Source organism: Piliocolobus tephrosceles, chromosome 16 (genome assembly GCF_002776525.5).
Source record: "Piliocolobus tephrosceles isolate RC106 chromosome 16, ASM277652v3, whole genome shotgun sequence".
Classification (NCBI taxonomy): Eukaryota; Metazoa; Chordata; class Mammalia; order Primates; family Cercopithecidae; genus Piliocolobus; species Piliocolobus tephrosceles.
Genome location: NC_045449.1, coordinates 54324370 through 54347648, shown reverse-complemented (window position 1 = coordinate 54347648; position 23279 = coordinate 54324370). Strand labels below are relative to the sequence as shown.

The following is a 23279-nucleotide window of genomic DNA, read 5'->3' as shown; positions in this document are numbered from 1 at the left end:
CCGCAGGTGGTGTCCATATGACTGACTCAGAAAAAAGATCTTTCCTTAGAATAGAAAAAAAAAAAAAAAACGATAAAAAAAACAAAAATCCAGCATGCTTCTCAAAAGAAACCATGCTGTGGGAACTAAACTAATTAATATTGCTGTTCGTTTCTGAATAATCCTCCTAAAAAGCCACAGTTCTCAGCTCAGAAGAAATGGCCAATTCCAGTTAAACATCTCTGAATTTTTATGGAGTACATTCCTCTAAGGACTAGGTAATTAGATTAAGACAGATGGAGGCAAGCGCTTCCATTCCCATAGGGCCATGTCAGGTTGAGTGGAGGGGTAATGGGGGATAAGACTTGTGGGATTCCAAAGGGCACACTCAGGGAAATCAGTGATTTTGCCATAGGGTTTTTCTGTCCACCCTAACAACAAAACTCATTCCACGCTGAATCATTAAGCCCCCGAGGCAGAGTGCAGTCAGGAAACCCAGCCCATTAGCACCCTGTCATCAGAGAAAGGACTCTGGTCTCCACAGTTAATTACTCACTCTGCACAGACTGCTTGTCTGCCGTCTCCAGGCGTCCCATGCGAGACTGGATCTCGTGGACCTGCCTATCAAAGGAAGAGGGAGGAAATGAGTGAGACAGGAGTAATCAACAGCGCTTCAGTCAGAAAAGACAATGTTTCTGATGCCAACATGTAACTGATTTAAATTGACAGCATCACTGAACTGTAAAATTTGTATGTGGCACTTTAGGTCCCACATTTTGGCATGGTTTCTAATATCTTAACTACTAATAATAACACTGATAGGCAGATTATGGGTGCTTACCATATCCAAGAGACTCTGCTAAGTCAATAACCCTATAAGGAAAGTACTATTATCATCCTCATTTTATAAATAAAACTGAAGCCCAGAAAGCTTATGTAACTTGTTCAAGGTCACACAGCAAGTGATAAACCTCGAACTGGACCCAGCCAATCCTACTTTCTGTTCTATGACCTAATGTGCTAAGCACTAGCCTGTACTAGGAAGAGTCAAAGGGCAAGGGAGATAAAAAAATCCTTGTCCTTGAGAAACAACATAATTAGGAATGACAGGCTGGACAGGCATGAACAAGCCCTGGGAAGATTCACGAGAAAAGCAATACACATAAGTATAAACAAACAGAAAGAGGGGTAGCTCTGCACAGTGGTGTCACAAGCAAGCAGACAGAGGGGTGGGGCCGAGAAAAAGAAACCAGGTAAGTTTTGTGGACTGAGAGAGTTCTGAGCATCACTGTGAAGAAGGGAGACATCATTTGGTGAAGGAAGATAGAGAAAATTGATATGCAAAAATTCATACGAGACATGTGGATTACAAGCAGGGTGGGCTGCTTGAAAGAGAATCAGGTCAGAGGAAGAGGATGGTGAAGTGACTCACTGGAGGAAACCAGTCAAAGGAAGACCCTGAAAGATAGGGACCTCCTGTTTGGTAAACATCTTTCCCTGACAACATCAAGGAAAGAAGGAACTGCCATCTCATTTGGAAATGCAACACTGTACCCTGGATCTGGGTAACACTCTCTGGAGGCTTTCCAGGGCCTGGCCAAGGTCATCCTCAAGACCCCCTTCCTAGTGGTCCTCCATGATCAGTTCTTGGGATCCTGCTTATGCTGGCCCCACCATCCACTTCCTGTGCTCACAGTGGAGGTCTCCCCAGGTTAGGGCCCACATGTAGGGAGCCTGCTGGACTCTCACATCATCCCCAATGCTGGAGGAAAGGTCAGCAACCAGTCTCCATCATGAGCACTGCAAACCAGGACTCCAAATTTACCAGTGCCAGCCAGGCACCCAACTTCGGCTTCAGCTTGTGCCCAGTCTTTACCAGGGCTTCCCTGTGGCCTCCAGACATGCCTTCGGGCACCAAAAGAAGCTGGGCGAGTTGTGAAATGACTCCCCAGGGTGCTCCTAGGCAAGACCTGTGGCCCTGAGAAGCAACTAGAAACCACTGCTAGAGTCCAAGACCAGACCGTTGCTTCCGGAAAGTAAGTCCAGGATATTCTGGGATGATGCGGGGGTGTGGAGGTATCAGGGCTGATGTAGGAATGCAGCCTGAGGTAGCCGACATCTGAAGCAAGGCAAACAAGGGAACAGGTATAGGGGACTGGAGGGTAACGGGGATGGAAAGGAGAATTAGGACTCTAAGGAAGTCCTGACGCAAGCTGTGAGGTAAATTTTCAATGCTGATTTAATAGAAAAATCTGAAAGTTCATATTATTATCAACACGAACAGTGACATAATAAAAAGTGGGGAGGCAAAGAATAGCCAAGACCACTCTGAAGAAGGAGGGGGAGGAATGACTTGTCCAACCAGCCATTATGACTGTAACAATGGAAACAAGATGGCGGCAGTGCAGGCACAGATGGACAAAGAAAGGCAAACCCTACAGCTGGCCCAGGAGGAAAGAAAGAGCCCAGACACAGCCCCACGTATTTGGGAGCTTTTGAAAGAAGGGACTACAATAAATGCCAACAGCTCCGGTTTGTTATCTGTACAGAAAAAGGACACCTCGGGTAACACATAAAAATAAACTCAAGCTCACTTAAAACCTAACTGGAAAAAGCAGAGCTTTCAAACTTTCTGAAGAAAATACAGGCGTGCATAAATGACCTCGGGTCACAGAAGGATTTCTTAAATAAGACAATATCCAAAAATTACCCGCCCCCACAAAACCCACAAACCACAAAGAAAAAGACAGATACATCTGACAACATTAAAACAAAAAACTTCTGCACACCAAAGCCACAAAATAAACAAATAAATGAACAGCACAGACTGGAGAGTATCTGCAGCAGATAACAAAGGATTGATGTGCACAAAATAAAGAATTGTTACAAATCAATAGGAAAAGTCAAACAAGGCATTTTTTTAAAAAAAAGAAAGGGCAAATGACAGGAAAGAAAACCCAAATGGTCAATCAATAATCAATATACAAAATGACACTCAACTAGGAAAACACAAATGAAAAGCAATGAGATCACATTTCTTTAGCCCGTCAAACTGACAAATATTTTAAAGTTTGGGAACATATGCATTAATAAGGAAATAGGGAAACTAGAACTCTCATACCCAGCTGGTAGGATTATAAATTGGTAAAACACTTTAAATGCTTTCTGACAATAAATAGTAGAATATAGCATGTGTCCATCCTATGACCCAGCACTTTGAGGAATGTGTCCTAGACAGCTTCTGGGATACCCTGAGATGTAAATGGCAGGGATGTTCATCAAAGCACTTTTGTACAGGCCCATAATCCACTGACTTTTCCCATCAAATCTCTATTTGCTTTGAACCAATTAGAGAAGATGTAGCTAATAATACAATTCCAGTCGCTACATTTCATGCTAAGAAAAGATAAATGTGAAACAACAAAGCCAAGTATGAATGGCAAGGTGGGAACTACTAATATGCCAAGTGCAAAATCTGTCTCAAACTGAACTGGGAATTCTGAAAACACAACACGCTGCAAGTCAATAAGAAACAGGTGATACACAAGCAAGACTTGGGAGAATGGCCATGAGGAATGCCCTCTCTAGCATGGGGTCCATGGTGGGCTTGGGTGATAATAGAACAAATCAGAGAAATAGTAGCAAGTAAGCCAGGGTCACTCTAGCTGTCTTTTAAAAAGGTTTACAGAAGATCTAGGAAGAATTTTTTAATAGAAGTGCTTTTTAAAAGTTCATGAAACTACTCACCACCCCCCACCACTCCATAACATCTACTTTACATCCAGGCTGCCTCTGACCACTGTGAACATGAAAACACTATGTAATCTATACAGAATCATGTAAGTTTGGTGTTAACTTTACTTAAAAGTAATGGCAATAATCTGGTTATTTTCATTTCACTCACTTTGCCTTTACATTTTGCTCATTAAAGGTCAAAATTTATCAAGGAAAAACATGGTCTTGAGATAAGGTAACAGTTCTTAAGCCCACCTGTTCATCAAAACCACCTGGGGAGCTTGTTAAATGTAGTGCTTCTTGTTTCCTGGACATATGATAACGTCCAGGACAGGACTTTATCTTGGACTACATAGGGGACAAATGTGGTCGCCTTTACAACCATTGGGATCTCAAAAACAGAAGCTTGGCTATTAGCTCCTCTATAAAGTTTACCTAAACATTTAAGTGTAATATGTTTATTCTGTTTTTCATCTTTTATTTTCATTCACTCGCTGTTCAGGTAGATTCAGGAGTTTTCAAGTAACTTTAAAATGTCAATCCAATTCCAATGTATTCAATGTATTCAGGGACATGGCAAGAGATAACCACAAACTGGGTTCAAAGTTCCAGTAAAATTAATATGTTCAGCTACTGTTGGGTCAACTCAGCTATAATCGCTAATTTCTGCAGTTGCGAAAGTTCATTGCTGGTGCTCACTGGACTCCACGTGTTTCCTGTGAAAGTCATTCAGTCACCAGTTCTGCATCATGGAACTGAAAGGAGCCTTACAGTTTAACCAGCCCAAACTATAATATCATTCTACAGATGAGGAAAAACAAAGCAAGGAGGTCTAGAACCAACTCCCACTCCTGGTTCACCACTTGAAAGGAAAGACAGATACTGCAGCATAAAAGAAGGTAAACTCCTCAAGGGCAGGGCTGTGCTGCCAGCACGGAGAATGGTGCATAGCACATAGTAGGTGCTCAATAAATATTCAATGAATTAATGAGTGTCAGGGTAACAGAGGGCCTAATAGTTGTGGGGCAAAGCTGGCCCCACTGCTTGTTTTGATAAATAAAATTGTACTGGAACACAGGTACATCAATTAGTTTACATATTGTCTATGGCTGTTTTCCCAATATAACAGCAGAGTAGTCACTATAGAGACTGTATAGCCCACAGAGCCTATAATATTTACTATCTGGCCCTTAACAGAAAAAACTGGCAAGCTGCTAGAGTTCAAGGGTGCATTGTTGGAGGCCTACAGAGTTCACCTACACTCCACACATCTTGTTTGGAGTACCATTTAGAATTCCTCTTCTGAGCCATGCAGTTTTCTCTGAGATTAGCTGCACTGAAAACAGGTAGACTCTCTAAACAAAATTATTCTTGAATATAAAATGGGTCATGGCCTTCTTGGCAACATCTTTTAATTAACTAGATAAGACCATACATAACAGATTAACTTCAAGGCACTACCATGCCCATTGTGTCCCGGGATTGTGAAAGATCTGCCCTTTCTTAGTAACATGAACATAATTGCGTTTCATTCTTTCTCTAAATTACTCACAGACTAGTTTAAGTCCCTTCCTATATGTTTATGTGAGAATAGGGCTCCCCCGTGTAAAAGAAAATTCTGTCACTACAAAGTAGGTTCTGTATTTTCGCCCACACAAATGAAACACTTCATCGCCAAAATAAAAGAAACCTGTAAACTTAGAAAATGAAAGAGAAAGAGGATCTTCACCCTCTGATTCCTAATGCTTCAGGGCATTTCATTTTCAGGCCTCGGGAGTGTGAGTTTAAGTGTTTTAATCAATAAAACTACAGCATAAGTTTGACAGTTCTCAATAGGACAGGTATATACCTCAATAAATTGAGAAGAGGATCTAAAACAGATACTTCCACACCAGAGTTCACAGCAGTATTATTCTCAACAGCCCAATGGTGGAAACATCCAAGTGTCCATCAACAGATGAGTGGGTAACAAAATGTGGTAGATACATACAACGGAATATTATTCAGCCATAAAACGGAATGAAATTCTGATAACAGGCTAAAATATAGATGAACCCTGAAAACATTAAGTGAAATAAGCCTGATACAAAGACAAATTCTGTATGACTCCACTTATAAGTATCTAGAATAGGTAAATTCATAGAGAGAAGTAAAACAGAGGTTACTAGGTGCTCTGGAAGGAAGAAACGAGGTGCTACTGATTAACAGGCACACTGGGATGATGAAAAAGTTTTGGAAATGGATCGTAGTGATGTAAGTTGTGTACGTACCCAATGTCACTGAATTGTACACTTAAAAAATGTTAAAACAGTAAATCTTATGTTGTGTATATTTTACAATAAAAAATAAAAATCATAAAATTCCGTCCCCCCAAAACAGGGTAAAAATCATAAAATGCTGCCCCCTCCCCCCAAAAATAGGGTAAGTATGCCCCCATTACCATATTCAACTACGTATCTCAGCAAGTTCCAAAAGTGCAGGACGATGCGAATAAAGGACACCATCAAGGAACTTAAGTCATGAGAGGCTAAATTAAAATTTGACTTTCTCAGCGATAACCTGTAACCAAACACTATTAACAAGTAATAATAGCGAATGCTACGTGGACAGCAATTTCTTTGTACCATAAAAATGTGGTCTTTAGTATAAATTGAATAAGAATGAAAATACTTTCCCGTACGTGCCTTGACTCTCCAATTAAACAGTACACTCCTACGGCCAGGTGCCGTGTCTCCTCTCAAGCTCTACCAACCAGGAGCACCGAGTTGACAAGTGCTGGACAAAGTTTTATAACCTGCAGGTGCCCTTCACCCAGTCTACCCAGCAGGTAGTCACGGACTTGCAGACCCCAGGAGTCATCGGCCCCACGTCTCCAGGCCCCAGGCTGAACCCACTGTCTGCGTCTGACCTGGGCGTCCCGCCAAGGATTAAGCACTTCGGAGGCATCCCCAGCAGTGCCCTGGCAGAAAAACTCGGCCTCTACCCTGGCGGACGTCCGAGGCCCCAGCCCCGGAAGCCAGCCTCATCTGGCCTAGCGTCGTCTAGCCCCTGCCCGCTCCCCAACCGGCCCTCACTTGTGCGTTTGCTGGTACAGGGGGTCCATGTCGCCGGCCGGGCCGGCCACTGCTCCGCCTCTGGCTTCCTCCGAACACGTCCTCACAGCCCCCCTTCCGGTTTCCGGTTTCCGGTCGCAGGACCCTCCCTCCCCTACCGGTCAGGGCTGCCCGCACGCGCGCCTTACTAGCGGTGGTTGCGAGATGAGAGAAGGGGAAGGAGAAATGAGGCCGGCGACGGAAGGATAAGTGTAATCACAGGCTCGGCTTTACGTGAAGGGCAAGGAGGTGTAGATGTTCGCTGAAGGCTAGCCTCAGGATTCAGTCAGGCATTAGGAAGGACAATCGCGGGGTACTCATGAGAGGTCCTCAGAGCAAAGTTGAAGGCGAGCAACGGACATCTGCTCTTCCCTGCTGCAGAATGGACGGGAGGTTCTTGCTTGGCTTTGCTTTAAACCATTTAATCGGGGGTCTGGAGATTTTGCTCTTCAGTGTTTTTCCTGGCGCAAGCTTTTCCTGTTTCGCATTTGTCTACTCACTCTCCCGCCTATCTCCCCCCCATTCCTATTTATCCATCCAGTAAACCTACATTGAATGAATGAGTGGTTATTATGTGTCATGTGTGAAGCAGGGAAAACCAGGTTCCTCCTGCCCTCAGAGAGGTTCTGGTCTGGGAAAGGAAATAAGATACGTATACTGTCAAAAGACAAAATTACAAGAAATGTAGTTATAGATCTTAACTGGCTATTTGCGATTCTAGCACCGGGCAACACCTTATTCTATAAAACAGAATGAGTATTCTGATGAGCTGAGCAGAGGAGATTGTCTTTATAGACAGAAAAGGGCTGAAAAAAAGCAGAAACAACAAGTTTCAAAGTTATTTTACTTGTATTGGTTAAGGCAAAGGGACTTCCTTTATCATGGGGATATGGCTATTTCCCCTCTCTTCTGATTTCTCTGAAGGTCAGATGAACAGCTTAATTTCGGCTTTGTGGTTTGGAACGTTAGCATGAGTGACTATTTTGGTTTGGCCTGTTGGGCCTAGTGTGGAGCTCAGTCCAAACCAATGGCTTTCTATGAATTTTATTTATCAAGACAAACATTCTGCAAGGTAGAAAATCCAAAGAGATTGGGCTGAGCTGGGGGTCGTCTCCCGGAGGACATTTAGGAAAGACTTAATGAAGGGGTGGTATTTGAGCAGGAACTGGGATTTGGACACTTCTGTGTCTCCCTCCACATAGGCTATCCCATTTCCATCCTCCAAGCTTATCTGCTATTCTTCCCAAGGCAGGAGACGTTTTTTTTTTTTTCGACAAGTTGATACTTCTGTTTTCCTGCATCCTGGATCCCACCCAGTTTTGTGTCCCAAGAGACTGTCCACCCATGTACATTCTTTTCCTGAAATTATTTTTTTCATTTATTCTGTCGTTGAGTATCTACAATGTACCATGCACAGATACTGGCGATAGGAACACAAGCAAGACACAGCCCTAAAATCTCCCATATTTCTCATGGTCTGTTGGGAGGACTAATCATACTCTCAAGCTACATTATTAAGTAGAATACATGCTACAATTGATCCAAAGTACCATTTCCCTGGGGAGGGCAAGAAGGGTTCATGGACAAAATAGCATATGAATAGGACCTTCAAGAATCAATAGAATTTTAACAGTGTCTTGTATATACTAACCACTCTGAAATGTTTATTGTATCTGCCTGGTAGAGATGAAGAGAAGTACATTTGAGGCTGAGGGGATAGCTTGAGCAAAGGCAAACGGAAGGAAAGAACATAAATCTCCACTGGCTGGATTCAGGGTGTTTGGGGCAATAATAGTATTCAAAGAAAGGTTAGAACCAGATCATAGGAATTTTTTTTTCTTTTTCTTTTTTTTTTATTTGAGATGGAGTCTTACTCTGTTGCCCAGGCTGGAATGCAATGGTGCAATCTTGGTTCACTCCAACCTCCACCTCCTGGGTTCAAGTGATTACCCTGCCTCAGCCTCCCAAGTAGCTAGGAGTACAGGCATCCACCACCACACCCAGCTAATTTTTGTATTTTTAGTAGAGACAGGGTTTCACCATGTTGGTCAGGCTGGTCTCGAACTCCCGACCTCAGATGATTAACCCACTTTGCCTCCCGAAGTGCTGCGGTTACAGGCGTGAACCACTGCGCCTGGCCAGGAAATCTTAAATGTCAACGTTGGGTTTTTATTTATAGATTTTTATTCTGTGGGTAGTTGGAAGCTATCAGAAAAATCTATCAGAGGATAGAAATGTAAAAAATTTCTCAAATAATTTTCATGCCTATGTCTTGGTTTCCTTTGGGTCTCATGGCATCCCTGGGATGTGGATAAGGCAGATAAGGAAATTGAAATTCAGAAGATCTCCCTTCTGCCTCTCAGTCTCAAAAAACTTAAGTCTTTACATGTATTTAGGCCTTCCTCTAAATGGAAGAAAACTCCACTCTCCATCTTACTGCATTTTTAACTTATATCCCATTTTTTCTTTTTCTTGTATGGCTAAACCACTTGGATAATTGATATATGCTGCTGACATTCTCTTGGCATGACTTACCCTCCAACCTCTCCTTCGTTTTACTAGAACTGTTTTCTAGGCTCACCAGAGTCCACTTGACTTAGTCCATTGGTCTCCTTCCATAAATCATCCTACATTATATATTCATTGAGCTGATAACTTTGTGTCAAACACAATGCAAGGGCTGATATACAAAGAGGAATAAGACACCACCTTACAAACAAAACTGTGTTATAAAATACATGGACTCATGTGAGGAATAGTGATTTAACAACAAAGATTAGAAAAATTAGTAGAGAAAATTACTTCGGTATTTGTTTATTGTCTACTATGTGCATGTGAATATTCTTTACAGTGTTCAGGCACCATCACTTTCTGTCTGGGTCCAGGAACTATCTCTTTATGCTTTGGCAAGTGTGCCGTTTCTCGCTAGTTTCTGGCTACCATGAGAAAAGGGGAACAACGTTGTTATTCACAATGCCATGACTCTTCAGAACCTGTTTGTATTGGCCTATGTAACTTTATTTGCCCCTCCAGTTCCTAATGCCACTTATTTAAAGCTGGTACTGCAGAGAGTCCCCACTAGGCCAATGCTGAACGGAAATGTGCGATTGGAGCCACCGCAGAGTCCCCAGTAGGGCAGTGCCTAGTGAAGCAGTGGGAATGGAGCCATCTCCAAGACGACAAAACTGTAGTCCTACCAGTATGCAACTCCAGCCTAGGCACTATAGGCAGGAGACTCCAATCCATCAGAGCTGCTGCATGGGCCGAGCCTAGAAAGGCTCTAGAGGTGGCACTGCCCAAAGCTTTGGGGGCCCAGCCTCCCAGCATGTCCAGGAGTGGGACATGAATCAGAGGAGATTATTCTTTAGCTTTAAGACTTAATGTTGTTTTCCCTATTGGATTTTGGACTTACTTGGGAATAGTTACCCTTCTTTTCTTGCCTAGTTATCTCTTTTGGAATGGGAATGTCTATCCTATGCCTGTACCACTATTGTATTTTGGAAAAAGATAGCTTGTTTTGATTTCACAGGGTCACAGCTGGAGGAATTTGCCTTGGGATGAATCGTGCTTTGAGTCTCACCTATATCTGGTTTAGATGAGACTTTGGACTTTGGGCTTTTGAGTCGATGCTGGATTGAATTAAGACTTTTGGGACTATTGGGAGGGAATGAATACATTTTGCAAGTGAGAAGGACATAAATTGGGGGGGCAGGGGGAGAATTTTATGCTTTGAATGTGTCCCCCCAAAATTCATATGTTGGAAACTTGGCTGCCATTGTGGCAGTACTGAAAGGCCTTTGGGAGGCAATTGGGTTGCAAGGACAGAACCTTCATGAATGGATCGATGTTATTACAGGAGTGGACTCCTGATAAACGGACAAGTTTGGCTGCCATTGTCTGTCTGTTTCGTGTACTAACTTCTGCCTTTCACTTTTCCATCATGGGATGAACTTCACCAGATGACGGTGCCATGCTCTTGGACTTACCAGCCTCCAGAACTGTGAGCTGAATAAACTTCTTTTCTTTAAACATTACCCAGTGTGTGGTATTCTATTATGGCAGCAGAAACTAGACTAAGACAGCTGATTGTATTGATAACGCCATTTATTTAATGCTGGTTACATCGTTACTCATGATGCTGCACCATTGTTCACTCTACCTACAAATACTGGCTTCATAACTCAAAGTTTGTTCCTGTGCTTCTTTAGTGATGACACCAAGGGCGAGTTTTGCTTACAGAATGCAGAAAAATGTGAATAAAATTTCACCAGTCAGAGTTTTAGATGTATGTTTACAACAATATATCATCCAACCACATCTTCTCTTGAATTCTTTAGGCCTTAATCACTGAATTCCTAGAAGGTGATCTCTTTCAGTGTTGACTGCACCCGCCTTCCACACACTGAAACCAGTTGTCAGGGGAAGGGGTGGACAGGCTCAGGGCCCATGGGTGGAGCAAGAAGAGAAGTTCCATTCATGTAAGGAACATCTGGCCCTCACCTGGAACAGCTTAAGACCAACCCAGTATCTCATGAGGTCACTATATTGATCAGAGGCAAGAGAGGACATTGATTGTAAAAGTTGGTTGGTATTACAGCATAATGGGCTTGAATGGAGAAGATAGGCATGGCCACTTCTGGAGGATTGCCTGACATGTGGTGCAAAGCCTTGGAGAGGGGTGAACACCCTGTACCAGCTGGACGTGGGGGACCCCAGTAGTCAGGTTAAAGGATGCATCCACTCTCATTATTGTGTCATGCCAGAGGTGGCACTGTGGTCATAAATGTGGTGAGAGCCAGGGCATTGACCCACACAGGTGGCTCAACCTCAAGGATTGGTGGTGAACTGTTAGTAGCCTAGAGTTTTGAACTCATATATCCAATGTGAATCACCCCAAATTAGCAAATCAGTACTATTCTGGTGGCCCAGTATTATTCAATGCCATGAAACAAATACTGTGCTGGTCAGCAGAAGCAATCTACTTGTCAGGCTGCCCTGGACAACCCCATAGGCATGAGCCCTGAAGCTCCTCAGGGCATTTGGCCAACCACACAGATCAAGAGGTGGGTCTTAGAGTATTCTGAAGAGAAACCAACTGGGATGATCATAGCCACTGAAGAGGACTTAGAATATTTCAAGAAGAGCACTCAAAAGTGTGGGGTCCCCTGAAGATCTGGCTTGGGGCCTGACCTAGGGACCCTTCTTACCTAGGTCTTAGGGCAAATTGTGTAATAAAATAGAGATGATTTCATATTCTTTGCTACTGCTACTGTTGAGAGGTGGAGTCTAGTTTTACTCCCTCTAAACCTGAGCTGGCCTTAATGACTTCCTGGACCAATAGAGTGTGAAAGAAGTGAAATTCTGGGATTTTCAAGGCCAGGTTATAAGAAGCCCTGCAGCTTGGGGTTGTAGAATGCAGGAAAGGAAGAGATCCCTTTGAATTATTATGACAAAGGAAGACTTTATAGAGTAGATGTGATTTCAGCTGTACCTTGAAATACAAGGATGTATGGAAAGGCAGGCACAGGGCATTTCTGGCAGCAGAGAGGTAAAGTTGGAAAGGGTATAGGTAGGCCCAGGAGGCAATCTGTGTGGTTCCTCTTGGCTAGGACAGAGAGTTTCTTTTCTTTCCTTTTTTTTTTTTTTTTTTTTTGAGATGGAGTGTCACTCTGTCACCTAGGCTGGAGTGCACTGGCATGATCTAAGCTCACTGCAACCTCCGCCTCCTGGGTTCAAGAGATTTTCCTGCCTCAGCCTCCCGAGTAGATGGGACTACAGCCAGCCTGGCTAATTTTTTTGTATTTTTAGTAGAGACAGGGTTGCACCATGTTAGTTAGGCTGGTCTCAAAACTCATGACCTCAAATGATCTACCTGCCTTGGCCTCCCAAAGTGCTGGGATTACAGGCTCGAGCCACTATGCCCGGCCAGGACAGAGAGATTCTGCCGTGGAGGAAGATTGAATTAGAATTGTGAGTCAGTCATGTCACAGACAGGAAGAATGTTTTGCCTCCACCCTGTGACCATGGGTAATACCTGACAGGCTTTTGGCCTCAGGTAATGGGATGAAGTCGTGTTTTAGGAAAATCAATGCGATGACATGTTTGCACCTTTACCTGAACTTTAGGAAGTGCCCCCACAGTTCTAGAGTTCCAGAATTCAGCAACCCAAGTCATAGTTAGTGTGTTTGTTCCCTTTGTGGTGAGACAAACTTGAAACACATCTCTCTGAAGAGGACTTTTGGTCTAACTTGATGAAACTTAATTCTTATCTCTGGAACGGTATTAATTTGTTGTGTCTCTCTGGCCATCTCAACCAGATGAAATAGAATAATTTTTGTTGTTGTTGTTTTATGAGACGGAGTTTCACTCTTGTTGCCCAGGCTGGAGTGCAGTGGCATGATCTCGGCTCACTGCAACCTCCACCTCCCAGGTTCAAGCAATTCTCTCCTGCCTTAGCCTCTAGAGTAGCTGGGATTACAGGCGCCCACCACCACACCTGGCTAATTTTTGTATTTTTAGTAGAGACAGGGTTTCACTGTGTTGGCCAGGCTGGTCTCGAACTCCTGACCTCAGGTGATCCACTCGCCTTGGCCTCCCAAGGTGCTGGGATTATAGGAGTGAGTCACCGCGCCCAGCCGAAATAGAATAATTCTATTATCACTTCTCTCAAACTATTAGTGGCCCCTCTACTCTCCTGGCTTGGTCACTCCCCATCCCAATGTACCTTTGGATTCTTTTTCCTCCTGGCCCGCACACTATTGTGTGTCCCACCTGTGCCAATGCTCACATGCCGCCTTGCACAGTTGGTGCCAACTGTGAATATGTCCCACTTCCCCTACTAAACTATGAGAGTACATCAAGATGCCCTCATCATCCTTCAGTCACCCTCTCCACTTTCAATCATCCTCTTAAAGTTCCCCAAAAGATCTTTCTAAAACACAGAGTAGGCTAGGTGCAGTGGCTCACACCTGTAATCCCAGCACTTTGGGAGGCTGAGACAAGTGGATCACCCAAAGTCAGGAGTTTGTGACCAGCCTGGCCAACATGGTGAAACCCTGTCTCTACCAAAAATACAAAAATTAGCCGGGCGTGGTGGCACATGTCTGTAATCCCAGCTACTCAGGAGGCTAAGGAAGGAGAATCACTTGAACCTGGGAGGCAGAGGCTGTAGTGAGCCAAGATTGTACCACTGCACTCCAGCCTGGGTGACAGAGCAAGACTCTGTCAAAATAAATAAAAATAACGTAAAAAATGAAACACAGAGTTGGTGCCTTGCTATGCTAAGCCTTTTGATGGCACCTTCGTGTCTAGAGAACACAGTAATATCCTCATCTTGGCAGACAGAGCCCTCCGTACTGGCCTCATCCTGGTCATTTCCCCCATCCTAACTAGAATAATTGCAGCTCTCCTCACAAGGCCTTTATGTCTTCTGGCCTTTGCATGCACTGTTCCCTGTGCTTCAAACACTCTTCCCTCTGTCTCAGGCCTAAGCTATTCCTGTTCATTCTTCAAGTCCCACTCTGAATTCACCTTCCTTGGGGCACGGCCCCAACCCCTAGGCTGGGCCAGAGCCTCTCCCCCATGCTTCCTTAGCACTGGTGCTCGCTCTCAGCACTCATCACAGGGGTCCCAGTTCTCCATTCACCAGCCCGAGGGTGGAAGATGTGTCTTGCATCCCTGCATTTCCCCGGCATCCAGCTCAGTGTCTGGTGTGAGGCAGGTGCTTATGAAATTTCTGTTGCCTGGAAATGGACTCCATTTCATTAACTCATTCTCCTAAGTATCCTACCTGCTTGGCATTTCAGAAACCTAGAATTATTTGGAAGTCGACTTTTAGGCAATTAAAAACCACCCGCAGCAGTGGAGCCATTCTTGGTGGAAGAGCCGTCACCTGGAATCAGTGCAGAGTGCCAGATACAGTGCCTCCCATTTAAGCACTGGCACAGCCGTGGCTGGTTCTGTGCTCCCATCTGCCTCACGGGAGGCAGGACAGGCGTCACTATGCCAGTTTTCTAGACAACAACACTGAACTTCAGAGAAATTAATTCACCTGCCCAAGCTGGCCAAGCTTGTTGGTGGCAGAGGGGACTAGGACCAGGCTGCTGTGATAAACCACCCTCCAGGTAGCTGCTGGATCATCTGGCTTTTGTGACCCAAAGAGGGCCGAGTCACACAGATAAATAGGACACCTCTGATGGCTTCCACTGTGGACAGCAACAGTGACCCCAGTCACCCCCACCCCAAAGCCAGGGAAACATCATCTTGTCATCTCTGGATTTTTCCTCACCCCCTTGGGTTAAAGCTGAGCAGACAGAGTGGCACTTCTGAATTCAGAGGCTGCAATGAGCTGAGAAAAACAAGCTTCTGTGGCCCCCTCCAGGACCCACCAGGTAGAGGGGATATTGCCCCAGGTGCCGCAGGAGGTGGGACAGGGACTCCAAGGAAGTTGTCCGCCCTAGAGAGTCCATCAGCAAATTGTCTCATGTAGCCATAACAGCCAGGAGCAAGGCAGGGGAGGAGGGTTTTGTCTAAGGAAAACCAGTGTATTGTAAACAGGATAAAAGGGGCTGGAAAGCCCCACTTATCACTGACTAATGTGTCCCCAGGTCATCACGGAGCTGGACCCCTACCAATAGCCCTGAGGAGGGAAAGAATTCCCGATTAACCCCATCACCTGTGAGCAGGGCCAGGGCAAAGGTCTGGCTTTTTCTTTTACTAAACGATTCCCATGGTCATTAGGCATTGGCAGGGCTCAGCAGCGTTTCCAGGAAGCCCTCCCAGACTAGAGAAATGCTTTCTACACCTGCTGCTCTTTGGGGCCATGCGGAGCAGGGAGTGGGTGTGCACATCCTTGGGATGGCGGGAGAGGAGGTCTGAGGAAGGCAGGGGTGGCGTGAGGCTGGGGGAAGCTGCAGGGGGATGGCGGTGGTCTCCTGGTCAATCGAGGGGGTGGAGCAGGCTTGTGTGTCACATCGAGTGATGGGGGTTGGCCTAATTTAGACTTGAGAGGCTGGCTTGGAGACCAGTCTCTCTGGGCACGCACTAATAATGGCCTCATTCATTCCTTACGCGCTCCTCGCATCAAGGTATCTTAATTTATATCTATTTATTTTATTTACTTTGAGACGGAGTCTCATTCTGTCGCCCAGGCTGGAGTTCCGGTGGTGCAATCTCAGCTCGCTGCAACCTCCTCCTCCCAGTTCAAGCGATTCTCTTGCCTCAGCCTCCTGAGTAGCTGGGACTACAGGCGTGTGCCACCATGCCTGGCTAATTTTTATATTTTTAAGTTGAGATGGGGTTTTACCATGTTGGCCAAACTGGTCTTGAACCCCTGACCTCAGGTGATTCACCCACCTCAGCCTCCCACAGGCGTGAGCCACAGCGCCCGGCTGTCTTAATTTACAGATGAGAACACTGAGATTTAGCGGGGTTACATAAAGCATCCAAAGCTACGCAGCAGGCAGGTGGCCAGCTGAAACCTAAATTTAGGCCTCACTGACTCCAACTTGGGCGCGTAAGCACCAGTTGGATCAGATGCACCAGGTCAGTATTGAAGTGTGAAGACTTCTGAGGGATGCTCAGATCACCTGAGTTCTACTGTCCTCTGAATGTACTTCACCCCTCTGGGGTGCCTTCTTTGGTTATTTCTATCTCCTTTTGGGACCCCATTTTCCTGGACCATTAAGACGTGGGATAGTAGAAAGAGTTCAGTATTTTCAGACACAGAGCCTGAGTCTGATTCTCCAAGCTGGTCCCTTTGGACAAATTAATTAATTCCTCTGAACTCATTTTCTTTACCTTTAAGAAGGAAGCAATACTACCCATTCTATGTACTTCACCGAGTTGAAAGAGAAGTAAATGAGAAGGGGCATGAAAGGGCTTTCCACTTTGAGTGTTAGTGTCACAGTGATTATCACAGGAGCTCCTGACTGTTTCCTCCACACCCACCTTCCTCTCCAAGCATCCTGTCTTCACATTCGCCTGCCTCGGCACCGCCATATGCATGTCATGCTCCTGCTCAGGAACCATCAGTGGCTCCCTGCTCCTGCTTCCTTAGCTTGGAATCCTGCCTTCCCCAGACCAACCCACCTCTACCTCCCAAACTTAGAGCCTCTGCTTCCCTGCCCTGCCTGAGCTGACCGTGGGCTCGTCATGGATTCTATGCTGGGTGCTCTAATACACTGTGTGCTTTCACACCTGTGTGCCTTTGCTGGCTCCTTAAAGTGATTTTTCCTCACTTCCAAGCTGGCTCAGATCCCAGCTCCTCCTCCAGCAGCCTTCCCGACCACTCAGCCTGTAGCAGCCTTTCCACCCCCTTGCCTTGATTGTTCTCGGCATTCACTTTGCTGGAGTGTTGACTTTCCACAAGTAATCAGTCTCCAGGTTGGATCATATGCTTCTTGAGGACAAAGAGGTGCGTGTGTCTTTCCATGAATCTGCTCAACTACTCCAAGCTAGACAGGTGATGGCTAAGGGGACGTCTTCAGGAATTACTCCACTTCCATGTGGGGTTGAGATGCCTTACCCCACCGTGAGAGCCACTAGAGCAGTGGCACTTGGAGGATCTGGCACACTGGAGGGCTGAATAAACATTGATGAATTGACTCCAGCTGTGGCAGGCCAGTGCAGAAGCAGAGGTTGTTTTTGGCAGGTGGCAAAGAGTGCCAAACCAGAAGTCCTCTATTCTACATCGCTACAGGGCTTGCCCTGTGCATGCAGGAGACCCTGTATCATCCCAACTGACCTATTCCACTCAATGAATCCTTGAGGTTTCCGGGGGGGGGGGGGGGGGAGATGGGGGTATTGAGTAATTGCCTTTCTGCTCATTTGCCCACAAGGAAATGGAGGCCCAGAGCAGGTACGTGATCTGCCCGATTGTGCAGAATTCAAAGCCCATCTGGAACCTACATGTCCTGACCCCCATCCAGCGCCCAACTTCCTACTCTATGCTGCCTCTCAGGTGACACACACAGCAGCAAGTGAGCCCTGCAGACAGAGACATCCCAGAACCCCGGGTCTGGGACCAGCGCTCAGGAGCCATCCTCTCAGCTAGATTGCCTTCAGCCTGCCAGGAGGAGCAGCCCAGCCTAGACTGAAAGCCTCCAAGGAGGAAGTTCTACCTGCTTCTCCATGCCTCCAGACCCACTGTACCTTGTGCATTTCATCTGGAATTTTCTTCTGTTGAAAGGAAGGTGCTGGGTGAGAGGAGGAGGGAGAGGATCAGGAAAAATAACTAGTAAATACTAGGCTTAATACCTGACACAAGTTTACGTATATAACAAACCTGCACATGTACCCCTGAACTTAAAAGAAAAGTTAAACAAAAGTAAAGGTGCTGTTGCCATGACCCAAGCCACATTGTCTAGAGCTGTACCATCCAATACGCTAGCCGTTAGCCACATGCAGCTCCTGAGTACTTGAAACATGGCTAGGGCAAATTGAGATGTGATGTCACTGTAAAGCATGCACTGGCTTTCAAAGACAGTACAGAAAAAGGTAAAAAGGTAAAATATTAATATGCTTAATATTTATGTTTTATGTTGAAACAATATTTTTCATCTGTATTGGATTAAGTAAAGTATGTTAAGATTAATTTCATCTGCTCCTTTTTCCATTTTAAATATGCCATCTAGAAAATTAAAATTAAATACATGGCTCATGTTAAATATAGGCATCTTCCCAGGCACAGCGGCTCACTCCTGTAATCCCAGCACTTTGAGAGGCTGAGGCAGGAGGATTGCTTGAGCCCAGGAGTTCAAGACCAGCCTGGGCAACATAGCGAAACCTCATCTCTACAAAAACAATTTTAAAAATTAGCCAGGTGTGGTGGTGCATACCTGTGGTCCCAGCTACTTGGGAGCCCAGGAGTTGGAGGCTGCAGTGAGCCATGTTTGTGCCACTGCACTCCAGCCTGGATGACAGAGTAAGACTCATGCTACATTTCTGTGGCTCAGATGAATCTGGTCTGGATGGTAACCTTTGGCCTCTGGTGAGACTGCAGGCTCCTGGAAGGCAGAGCTGCCTTGGATGGTACTTCTTCCACCAGACCCACCTCTCCCAGCCTGACAGCCCAGGGCCTGCACATGCTGATGTACAAAGTGGGTCCCCAGTTTTCCAGACTGAATAGCTCCTCCATTTGGGCTCTTCTGAGGTCCCTCAGACCCAAAGAGTGGATCTCAGAGTGGGGTATGAGGGCAGTCCAGGAGAGCTTTCTGTTGGAGGTGAATGGGGCTTTCAGGTTAGGGCCAGAGTGAGGCACGGAGGCCCCTAGGAGGCACTGATTCTCCAGAAGGCGCAGGTACTAACCCTGGGGATGTGGCCTGTCTTCCCCTGCTCCCAGCAGGGCAGGCTTCAATGTGGTTCTTTCATTGGCAGCCAGGCGGCAGCTACATCTCTGCAGAAGTCCACAGCAGAACTCACAGCAGTCCCCAGGGTGGTCCTAATAGCTCCCACCCCCTCGGGCAAAACCCGCACTCAACATCCACCAAGCTAGCCTGTGCCCTTCTCTCTCCCACACCCGGCCCCAAACAAGCCAGATTGATGCAGGTTCTCGGAGGCCAGGCAGTCAGGGGCCCTTCCTCCCTTACCCTATTTTCAGCGCCTCCGGGAGACAAGCTGCATTAATGGCGATCATTTTGCAGCTTTGAAAGGGAAGCGCCCAGGACCCCGAGGCATAGGGTGAGAGGAGCCCTCTTGAGGAGAGGGCCAGACAGCAGGCATCCCTTAGAGGCCCCCTTCCCGCTGCAGGCCATGGGGCCAACGTGTCCTGACACTGACAGGCTTCCTTGCACAAACCAGACCTCACAGAGTGAGGGGGGTGGAGGGGGGACACAGAGACAGGAGGACTAGGGGCTCATCTGTCACGAAGCGTCAAACAGCAGGGCCATAGCAGCCTCTGCAGCTCACCCACCCTCCACACCTTAGCCTCCTGGAATCAAGCACATTCCACTGTTGGGGGATTAGGGGGTCGGTAACCCAGGCTGAGCTGCCCCCAGCCTGCTCTCCCACAGTGCCGAGACTGAGTTCCTCCACCCGCCGTTCCCAAATGGAGTTGTGGTTAAGGGGCCCAGGGCAAAATAGAAATTGATGGGGCCTTTTTGTCTGCTCCTGTTTTTCAGAAAATAGTGCACACACCCTGAGAGGCAATCTTCTTCTTCTTCTTCTTTTTTTTTTTTTTTAAGACAGGGTCTTACTCTGTCTCCCAAGCTGGAGTACAGTGTCACGATCATGGCTCACTGCAACCTCGAACTCCTGGGTTCAAGCCATCCTCCTGCCTCACCCTCCTGAGTAGCTGGGACTCCACCATGCCTACCGAATTTTTTTTGTTTTTGTTTTTTTTGTAGAGATGGAGGTTTCACTATGTTGCCCAGGCTGGTATCGAACTCCTGAGTTCAACTAATCCTCCCGCCTCAGCCTCCCAAAGTGCTGGAGCTACAGGTGTGAGCTCTTAAAAAAAAAAAAAAAAAAAGGTTAAGGGAGCTGAATTGCACCAAGAGTCTCCAAAGTCTTGTTTATGCCAAAAGCTGGGGCTGGAGAGAAAGAGGGGCTGCTCAGATAAGAGCAGAGGACCAGCAGTCCCTCCCACCAAGCCCAACACCTGTGCCTGAAGCACAAGGGTCAGCTGGCCCCAGATGCCCCGAGTACTCACTGCAACAGTCAACCTCTCTTTACCAGGTGGGTCCAGAACAGGACATTTCCACTTCTTCCCCAAGGGAAGCCCCACCTGGGGAATTGCAGTCCTGGGAAGAGCTGGGCCCAGAAGAGCCCCAAGCCTTGGCAGTGGCTCATAGAGGCATCAGAAAGACCTGTGTTTGAATCCTGGCTCAGCCCTCTGCTGTCTGGTGACCTCGGCAGGCTACTTGAATGATCTAAGCCCCTCTTTCCTTCACTGGCACCTGCTCCTAGGATATGTACTCCCGGTGGAGTGGGAAGCCATCTTGTCTTGCCTTCAGAGAGACCTGGATTGGGCCCGTGACTGGCTGTGCATCTTTGTACAACTTACTCTTTACAACTTTATACTACTCTGACCTTCAGTTTCCTTATGAGTTTTTCGTGATGACTAAATGAAATCATGTATTTGAGAGTACCTGATTAGTGAGCTCCAAGCAGGACCCTGTGACAGTGCCTGGCACACACATGGTGTTCAAGCAATGCTTTTATTTTTGTGCCTCTGGGAGGTGGCACTGCATATTAGCTAAAAGCCTCAACTCTGCAGCCTGAATTCAGATCTGGGCTCTGCTGCTTACTAGATAGGTGATCTTGGGCAAGTTGCTTAACCTCTCTGTGCCTCAGCCTCTTCCTATATAAAGTAGGCATAATCAGAGCACCTTTCTCATAGGGTTAGTATGAGGCTTATATAATATCAGTTCATAATTATAAAGGGCACACGATACATGGTATTGGAGTGTTACATTAAATAAAATTAAATCAGCCGGGTAAGGTGGCATGCACCTGTAGTCTCCGCTACTCGGGAGGCCGAGGCAGGAGGATGATGGCTTGACTCCAGGAGTTGAAGGCTGCAGTGAGCTATGATTACACCACTGCAGTCCAGCCTGGGTGATAGAGCAAGATCGTGTCTCTTAAATAAATTTAATTTAATTTTTAAAATAAAATTTATTCCCCACCTTCCCAGCCTAGACATGCTCATCACCTGTCTGCTGGCCAGGGTTCAGGCCTTTTGCAGGCCCTGTCCTGTTAGTTCAGGGAAGTCCTTTCGGACCTTGTGTCTATTTTTTATGGGAGAGGTGAGGAAGCCATGCTCCAGAAGAGGCTGGGTGAAGGCCTTGACTCAGCCTCTGGTCCTTGCCTCCCACCCCACCCATCAGCCTGGTCAGAAGCCAGGACCCAGAGCTCCTTCGTGGGCCGGCTCTTGGGAGTGGGGGCTGGGCTGGGCTGAGTGAGCTGCTCCTCACTGCTCAGGAAGAGAACGACAGGCAGGGAACACATTCGTAACCACCCAGCGGTCAGCACAAAGGTGGCGCAGGAGGAGCTTCCTCTTCAGGAGGAAGGGAGAAGGTCGGCAGCCCATATCCGGCCCTGCCCCTTCCTCCCAGATGCTGTGGAAAGATGTCCTGGCCACTCCGTCATTGCTGGGCGGGGTCTTTCCTTCACACTGGGGCGGGTCCCTTTGGGGACCCTGGTCTGCAGGGCTGGGCACATACTCACAGGCGCACACACACACACACACACACACACACACACAGAGTACAGGGGTAAAGCAACTGATTAATGACTTGGCTGTTTGTCTTCCAGGGGGCTGTTCCAGGCTGCAAGTCTATACCATGTGATGCACACTGGGCTGTTAGGGATGATGGCTTAGCTGTCGGTGCTCATTGCCCAAAAGGTCAAGGTCATGGGTCAATCCCTAGTAGGGTCATAGATTTTCTTCTCTTTCATAGCCACAGGTGCCATCCTGCACCAGGGCTTACTCTCTTCTTCATGTGTGACATGCACAAAAGGGAACAACTTATGACTCAGCTGAAGGATGAAACTAAGTCTTCTTGCTGCTGCCCACTCTTGCTGGAAGTGGGTTATTCCAAGCATCATCTTGAAAGGGGACTATAAATTCTGTGACATGGGCTGTCTAAGAAGGTCATTTCAGCCAGGTGCGGTGGCTCACATCTGTAATTCCAGCACTTTGGGAGGCCGAGGCAGGTGGATTACCTGAGGTCAGGAGTTCGAGACCAGTCTGGCCAACATGATGAAACCCTGTCTCTACTTTAAAAAACACAAAAATTAGCCAGGTGTGGTGGCGGGCACCCTTAATCCAAGCTACTTGAGAGGCTGAGGCAGGGAGAATCGCTTGAACCTGGGAGGCGGAGGTTGCAGTGAGCTGAGATGGAGCCACGCACTCCAGCCTGGGCAACAGAGCGAAACTCTATCTCAAAAAAAAAAAGAAGGTCATCTCACTAGGGCTACTGCCATTCCCCTTTACCCAATGTAGAAACTGAGGCTTTGGAACAAGTGGAGACCTGCTCAAAGATCCCACAGCTGGTTTCTTTACAGTGGGGATGGACAACTCCTGCTTTGTGTGTAGTGAGGTGGAGACCTAGGAGGGGCCCCAAAGAGATGGAAGTGCCCCATCTTCAAGGGAGAAGCAGAGTTCTGCAGGAAACCCCAGGTAAGTACACTGTTTCTGAGGCCTTTCTTGGGCAAGTTTCCTGTCATCTCCAAGTAGAGAACAGGCCTGTGTTCACGTGAAGGCTTCATGCAAGTCTCCTGAGTTTGAAACTTTATGCCTCTCCAGTCCACTCTAACCTGAATTGAGAATACAATGAGAACTAGAAGAGCAGATGCAGGGATAAGGTTGCCATGAGAGATGGTGAGCTCCATCCACACATTCATTCATCCATATACCCACCCACTCACCTGCACATTCTCCCACCCACCTATCCATCCATCCATCCAGCCAGCCAGTTACTCGTTAATCCATCCATCCATCCATCCATCCATCCATCCATCCATCCATCCATC

General features: G+C 46.6%; 2 protein-coding genes across 17 annotated transcripts in view; one reads left to right on the top strand and one right to left on the bottom strand.

Moving 5' to 3' along the window:
- GOSR2 (golgi SNAP receptor complex member 2) overlaps positions 1–6887 on the bottom strand; it is a 41461-nt gene extending 34574 nt beyond the window's left edge. For 4 of the 8 annotated variants that reach the window (XM_023195050.3, XM_023195052.2, XM_023195053.2 and 1 more), the window contains exons 1-2: positions 6789–6886; positions 536–600 (exon numbers count right to left, since the gene is read on the bottom strand). In XM_023195050.3, the coding sequence (XP_023050818.1) occupies positions 536–600; positions 6789–6817 (94 nt within the window). In that variant the 5' untranslated portion in view covers positions 6818–6886. Of the gene's footprint in view, positions 1–535; positions 601–6398 lie in introns of all 8 variants that reach the window. The other 4 variants (XM_023195054.2, XM_023195058.2, XM_023195056.2 and 1 more) reach the window with 3 other exon arrangements.
- LOC111525784 (leucine-rich repeat-containing protein 37A3-like) overlaps positions 1–23279 on the top strand; it is a 510962-nt gene that overhangs the window by 283514 nt on the left and 204169 nt on the right. The gene's annotated exons all lie outside the window — the stretch shown is intronic.